This window comes from Daktulosphaira vitifoliae, unplaced genomic scaffold (genome assembly GCF_025091365.1).
Source record: "Daktulosphaira vitifoliae isolate Bord-2020 unplaced genomic scaffold, ASM2509136v1 Scaffold_1, whole genome shotgun sequence".
NCBI lineage: Eukaryota > Metazoa > Arthropoda > Insecta > Hemiptera > Phylloxeridae > Daktulosphaira > Daktulosphaira vitifoliae.
In genome coordinates, this window is record NW_026099572.1 from 57,833,801 (window position 1) to 57,841,784 (window position 7,984).

Below are 7,984 nucleotides of genomic sequence, written 5' to 3' on the forward strand. Positions count from 1 at the left end.
AAAAAAAAAAAAAAAAAAAAAAACACATCATAGTAAAATTAATACCTTCTTCGCTTCGCATCGAAGCTAAAAGTATTATATGTAAAATATAGTATTAGGAAATCAGAAAAAGATTGATTCAAAACAAAATAATATAATGGAATTTTTTAAATGCAATTATGTAAGTTAAAAAATTAAATTTTTACTATAATGTCTAAAATTATTTCGTTTATAAGTAAAATTTGTTGAAGAGAATAATATACTGTAGATTAGTTTAACATTAAAACTAAATTTTGTTATTGCTTCAATCTATAAGTATCTTATTAGTTTATTTAATTTGATTTATCATTGTATATTTCAAAAATGAATAATTATGAGTCGTTCCATCATACATTTTTCTGACGAAAATAGTCTAAAATAGTGAACGTATTTTTGTAAAATATATAAATATTTGATGAGCTTTAATTTAATATTTAAAAAAATTGTTGAAGTGCTTAACTGATATAAAATTTAAATTTAAAACTTTCTAAAAATTAGATTTATTATTTTATAGACAGTTTATTAATGATTAATTACAAATTAATGTATAGGCCTTTTTGAAACTTTTATGTGTAATAATTTTATTTCTTTGAAATTGAAACTATTTAAGGCAATAATATTCTACTATTAAAAGTAATAATTTACAAAATATCAAAGTAAGAATAAACTTAATTTTTTCAAAAATAGCATAGCATGTATATATAAAAATTAGTTTATGGGAGAAGTGGATTATGATAGTTGGGTTTTTTTACCCTACATTACAACTTTGTTTATCAAATCAAAATACATGAAAAATAATGGAATATGATTTTTGTGTTCACCCCTCCGTCATCCCATAAATGATCTCTACCTACGCATCTGTGTAAACATCTTGAATTTTTAGAAAGTTTTAAATTTAAATTTTATATCAGTTAAGCACTTCAACAATTTTTTTAAATATTAAATTAAAGCTCATCAAATATTTAATATTATAACACATAAATCATAGGTAATGGTTACAAATAATGAGATGGACAAATGTTTTTGAACAAACAAATTTTGCTTCAATTTTCAAATCTCTAGTACATAAAACACTAATATAAATTGCACATCATTTTTAATATTTTTTTCAACTGTAAAATCTAGTTTAATCATGTTTTTATTCACCTATTCATTTTTCATTGCTTTATACATCTTAGGAACTTCATCGTCGTTCCAGAATGATGAAAGTGGCAGTTATGAAGTACAATCTCCGGTGAGAAAAATTAAATTATGATAATATTATAATCTAATAATTAATCTAGATAAATAATTGAAATTTGAAAGATTACAAAACAATAAAAAATCAAATTATGGCCTCAACGAATTACACACCTAGGTGGGGTAGGCAGTTCGATGAACGGCAGTAATTGTCGGCTTTCTATTAGTGTCTTGTATGTGGTCTGGTTGACTAGATAAGGCGACGTCGCCGAGGGCTGTTCTGTGACATTTTTCATTCTATCGCGTGTATAAGTACTGTACTTGTGGTTAAATAAAGTCATGTAAAAATTGTTTCCATTAGACATACGAAACACAGAACTAAAAATGTGTCGCTGGAAACTTAGATCAGATTGATACATATTTAAATATATTTATACTATGTGTTAATTTTGTATCACTCTGATTAATTAGATTTTTTATTATTATTAATGTAAGTAGGGACGCCCAGTTATATTCTTAATGTCAATTGCATTATAATTTTTTACTTTTAAATTAATAATATTATTAATATACTGTTAATTTTAAATAATAAAATTGTTGTTCATTTCAATTCATATCAATTGAGCCGTTTGTATATTACGATGGCTTTTAACATTTTTCTTTAGTAATGTATGGTATGTTTGGGTTAGCAATCATCGGAACTGGTTGGTATTGATTTTCTAGCACAGCGATATTTGTGTTGTGTGCACTGCTACATTTGTTAAGTTTTTTGTATAATATTCTCTCATGGATGACTGCTATAATTAAAATGTAAATTTAGATATTTTTACGGCGCCGGCTAAATCTAGTGCTATCTTTTTAGACGTTCAGGATTGGTAATGTATAAATTATTTAAAATGTGTTAGCTAATTTTTCGTGAGTTTTATGTATGACGTGCCTTAAGCAAGCAATGAAAATTTTTAGGAACTCTTTTTTATTGTGATAAGTCTTTAACCACTTTTTTATATAATAGTAGTTATCTGTGATTGGCGCTAATCTATTGCATGGAAGACGTTTTGTTGCATTCTAAAAAGTAATAGTTGTAAATTTATTTTTTTATTAACGTCTGGTTGTTTTGTTTCGTTTTAACTTAACAAAAAATAATTTTTTGGATGAGATACGTGTAAATTCTTGAACGTGCGAAGAGAATCCGTCTTGTAGCACGTTCGATGTGTCGCACAACTGCAAGCAAAGGCTGCCACTACATTACCTCCCGAACGAGTCTCGTTGATCATACTTTGTTCCAAATATATTAAAAACTTTAATTAAATATTTTTTAAATTAGACATAAATATTTTCTATAAATTTTCAATAATGTACTGAAACAAATATTAGGAAAATACTTAAATCTCTAGTTTACTAGGTAAAATTCGTTTTATTAAACTTATTCCCTTATTAATTAATTTATTAATTATTTGTCAAAATTCACTTTTTGTATATAAATCATACTTAAGTATCGAAAAAACGAATTAAAAATTAAATGGTTTTATAAAAATCAAATTTTCTAAAATATTGTTTTTTTTTATAAAATTACTATCAGATGTATACCTGTGTTGTTTCAATTAAATTAACCGATCTAACTGTTAAACTAATTACATACATAATTAATTACGATTTATAATATGTGTTCTTATTTCAGTAGATAAAATGTGGAAAGTTCATTAATATTACGATTATAGCACCATAAAGCCTTATTGTAGAACATAATTTTGAACGATGGGACCGGGTCCTCTACTACCACTCGTTCCTGGTAACAATGTATAACGATTATTCGCTGCATAAAATTACCTCAACTTAAACAATTTATTTAAATTTAATAAATAAAAAATATGATTCTTTAAAATATTTGGAAATGCATATTTTTTAACAAAGGGAACTAAGTTTCCAAGCACACCGCTCTATGCCAATATTAATTTAACAATTAATCAATTTATCATCGACTTAATTGTGAAAAACTATAAATTATTATCTTTAATTTCACAAAATCTAAATTTTAAAATAATTTTTTTAAAAATATTATTTAATTTTATACAATTTTTGGTGGATTATTATGTATTATGTTAACTCTTAAAAAATTTGGTACAAATTGATTTAAAATTAAATAAGTCAATGAATAATTACTAAAATATAACAAAAGTTGTAGTATTGATACTCTTTTTGTTTAATACTTTGAATAATTTTGATAATCTACCGCCATTCTATTAGGTTTGCAAAATTTGATTTTAACATTTAAATATGCTAGAACAATTAAAATACTGTTCAATTATAGACATTTATCTGGATATTAAAGTTATCTTCAATGTAGTAGGTTTATATTTTATTGCTAAAAGTATTAAATTTTAAATAAATACAAACCTATGAATTTTACATACTAATATTAAAATTCAATTCGTAAAAAAAAATCATTGACTACAACTAGACCAGTTAATGACTATAAAATAGATTATTAAAAACTTAGTATATAAGAGTGAAATTTGTTGTATATGTTCTTCAAAATGTACTGACTTTATAATAACTTCAGCTATAATCTGCCATCGTTTAAAGGATATTAGCTCATAAATAGAAAATAAATCTTAACTCAATGTTTAAAACGAGTGTTATATACAAAGTGTTAAGTAAATAAGGAAACAGGTTAACTGTTACAAACAATGAGAAAAATAGATAATAGTTTCTTTACTTTATAAACACTCTATATACGTATATACGTATATTATAATGCATGTATTACATACATTAAATCAATGTTATAGGTTTTTTCCAAAAATCAGTATAAATGTAGAAAACTGATTTTTTCTTGTTCAACAATGTTTAAAATGATACAATTAAGCAGATCATCAAAATTTAGAATATTAATTCACTCTTTTGGTTATAAAACATTTTAATGCAGCTCTTGAGATTTATTACGTTTAAATGATAGCTTTCATAATTTAGTATCTCCTGTGCTTAATAGCAGTATTTAATTACATAGTAATCACTTCTTTTATGCGTTAAACCAATAATTATATTAATTTTAATTAAAATAATTAGTGAACCATAATAATCTATCTTTGTATATTATATTAAAATTAATAGAAATTAGAATTTACTAATTTAAAAAATAACTTTTTAAATTTGAATAAGTATTCTGAATTTTTGATTTATTTTATCCTGTTTTTTTTTTATTTTTAGTATTTTGGTTATTAGTATTTTTTTCAAATAAAAATTTAATTGAATTAGCTATTATTTATCGAACTATTTAAAACTATATTTTTACAATAATATGTTCAATATTTATTTCAATATTATTCTATGAGCATATTTTATTCAATTTTAGATTTTTAAGTGGGATAAATTAAATAATATCAAAACTATAAAAGACTTCAATCCAGTTGATGAGGAATGGCAGCTGAAAAAGGCCAGTCTTTTAAATATAAATTCAAAACATATTGTAAATTTCATAAAAAATATTTGCACAAATGAAAAGCTAAATGGTTCAAATTTAGATTTAAACATTATATATATTGAAAGAGACATGCATTATTTTGTTAAAGCTATATCTTACTGGATAACTGGAAGTGTCGTATTTTATCAACGCATAAAATCTCAATTAGTTCAAGTAATAATTTGATATACAAACTAAAATGTACATATTTATTATTGTGTTTTTTTTAGTTTTTGAAGCAGTCTGAAAAATACCTAGACTATGAGTTTAATAAGGAAAACATAGTACTAAAACGAAGTGATCCTTCAATTTACAACAGTAATATTAATTAATAAATAAAAATATTTTTATCTTGTCCGTGTGTGCCTAGTATAAGCTAAAAAATAAGTACACAAAATTATAATTTCATATAGTTAAAATCAATAAAATACGACATACATTTTTTATAATTAAAAATAATTTTAAAATTACTGAAATTAAAAAATGTTAACTTTTTTAGTTATGTCTGTCGGTGTAGCTGAGTTATATGCTGTAGCTGAAATGTTAAAAACGTCTATTTATGTTTTTGCTAATGAAAAATGGTTCTTTATTAGTAAAGATGGAATAAACGGGAAAATAACAGATGAACAGTGCCTGTATTTAGAAAATCCTTACGAAAATCATTTTAATGTTATTGTTCATGGTTAGTTTAAATATTGATGTAAACGTTTCTCTGAAATATATTTTTTATTTAGTTCTCTATTTATTGTACTATTTACCTGCTAGTGGCGTTGCCACCTTATAGCCAATATCAGTAACTAGTTGTTTTAAAATATTTTCAAATTATTGGTCGNTTAATTGTTTTAAAACATTTTCAAATTATTAGACGCATTTAATGATGAATGCTTACATAATTACATTACATTATCATATGTATTTAAATCATATAATTTAGTCTCAAACCATTTAACTTTAACTAACTGTAACAGAAAAACAATTGATCGCATAACAAGAATTTCATTTATAAGAACAAAGTTGTGTATATTTTTTCTATTATCATATCATGTTAAAAATAGGGATTTCAATTTAAACAAATAAAAGTTTAGCTTTTTTAACCATGCAGGGATGAAAAAATAATTTTTACAAATTATTATTATATAGTTTTCAGAACTTTTTATTCTTATTAAAAAATTCTCAACAGTTTCAGAAAAGATAGAGTCTTGCCATATTTATACTACGGAATATTTGTAATCTTATGATTGCACTATATTCCAATTTATATAATATGATAACTATAGTAAAATATTATATAATATTTAAGATAATATTAATTATTTAGAAATTAACAGCGAATAATTAAGTTTTATTTTGAATGTAAAATTTTATCCCCCAAATTTTTTTTATAATTGAACACATATAGATCTGTATTATCTGAAATTATCAATAAAAATAATGAGTTCAAAGGCACAATGAAAAAAGTTATAAAAATCGTTTATTTATTTTTTATTATTTTTTCTTATACTTTTTATTAAAAAAACAGTATGGAAGTAGGATAGTTGGGACAAGTATAGATGATATCTGATAGTGATTAAAATCACTATCATAAGGAACGCTATGATGTAAATCTGTGATAGTCCTTATTTTAAGAAATTGATGAATTATTCAAAAGCAAAATTCTAACACAAAATAATTAAGGAAAAATTGCAAAAAAATTATTATCACAGTCAATGATTTTTTCTGAATAGACAAACGTTCATCGCATTCGATTTTTAATAAAATTGACAATTTATTCTAATTCAAATTTTACGATTAATTTTTTTGACTTAAAAGAAGAAAAAAATTGAAATAAGTTTTACTTTATATTCTTTAATTAGTATTATATAATATTCATCAAAATCAGTGTATCCCATTAGAAGGTATATTATAACAAAATTTAAATGCATTACCAAGAATTTTAATATAAAAATAGCACAATTATTAATATGATGACCATGTTCATTATATCTCAAAACATTTTTTTTCATAAAATTGTATATTACATAAGCTTTACTATAAGATTAAATATGTCAATATTTCCGGATAATTTTCAAAAATTATGTTGAAAAAAATCCAGCACAGGGGGGTCGCGGTACAGTGGTTACGTGGCATAGTTGGATCAAGTATAATGATACCTGGCATTGATTAAAATCAATATAAAAATAAACGCTTCGTTGCAAATCTTTAGGTAGTGTTTTATTTTAAATAATTTGTGGATTATTCCAAAAGCTACATGATCTGATATTTCCTTATTAATATCCCGATTAAGATAAAGTATGTTAAATGAAGGTGTATATAAATACTACTACTCGTGGAAAAGTTGTATTGATCCATACATTTTTTAAAAAGTTATAGCATTTTAAAGTCAAAAATGTAAAATATAATCGAGAATTTTCAAACAATAATATAATTCGGTAGCCATTTTCACCGTGAAAACCACATACAGACCGAATTTTTTTTTTCCCATAATAAAGAACATTACATTAAATTTAGTTTAAGTTATATATAAAAGTGACAGACTTTTCGGTACTCTTTCGAAAATTAAGTTGAAAAAGTAAATTTTTTCTGAATAAGATTTTAAATCCCCTCTGTAGGTAGGTAAAGGGTCAGATTTTGTAAAATTTTTATTCAACGAATGGAAAATACCTAAAGAATTAAATAACAAATTTGTATTGATTTATTAATTTTCAAAAAAGTTATGGTAGTTTTAAGAAAAAAAAGATTAAAAAAATGTCGAATTTTACCGATTTTTAAAATTTTAATATTTTGGAGGATTATCACTAGTTACGTAGAACAACGGGAAAATTATCAATTTTTGAGGGTAATGTATTTGATTAGATCGAATTGTGATCTTCTGACATATTGTTGGGAAAAATTGATTCAGTAAGAGCTGAGAAAAAGTAGTGACAGAAGTAGGGCGTTGTCTGCCTCTCCCGGGCGATCCTGGCAGTGGTCGCACGTCGGCGCGGCTGCCCAGATGAAGGCGAAGGTACCCCGCACGGAGGCGGTGGTAATTGGGCCCCTGAAGGCGGGGCAGCAGTACGCGGCCGTTATGAAAACGGCCATGGCGGCTGTTGACCTCCAGGCCTTGGGGGTCCAAGTTACCGGCACCAGGAGGACCCAAGCAGGGGCGGTGCTGCTGGAGGTCAAGGGCGTGACCTCGCACGCAGACCTCCTGGCCGCCAAGCTTAAGGAGGCCCTTCAGGAGCATGACGTTCGGGTCAGCAGGCCGACTAAGACCTGCAGCGTCATGCTCCTGGACGTAGAGGAGTGGATGGAGCCAGGGGACATTAAATCTGCCCTGGTCTCCGC

At 25.6% G+C, this 7,984-nt stretch overlaps 1 protein-coding gene across 1 annotated transcript; it reads left to right on the forward strand.

Moving 5' to 3' along the window:
- The first annotated feature begins 1,108 nt into the window (after positions 1-1,108).
- Positions 1,109-5,398, forward strand: LOC126895293 (uncharacterized). The gene is made up of 4 exons (XM_050667015.1): positions 1,109-1,252; positions 4,550-4,831; positions 4,888-4,975; positions 5,157-5,398. Exons 1-4 carry the CDS (start codon positions 1,151-1,153, stop codon positions 5,342-5,344), a joined length of 660 nt encoding a protein of 219 aa, XP_050522972.1. The 5' UTR covers positions 1,109-1,150; the 3' UTR covers positions 5,345-5,398.
- The last annotated feature ends 2,586 nt before the right edge of the window (positions 5,399-7,984 follow it).

Excerpts from the sequence above, each read along its gene's own strand:
- LOC126895293 (XM_050667015.1), top strand. The coding sequence starts at position 1,151 with ATGTTTTTATTCACCTATTCATTTTTCATTGCTTTATACATCTTAGGA. Across the intron at positions 1,253-4,549 it reads GTTATGAAGTACAATCTCCG|ATTTTTAAGTGGGATAAATT; the intron begins GTGAGAAAAATT and ends ATTCAATTTTAG. Across the intron at positions 4,832-4,887 it reads TAAAATCTCAATTAGTTCAA|TTTTTGAAGCAGTCTGAAAA; the intron begins GTAATAATTTGA and ends TGTTTTTTTTAG.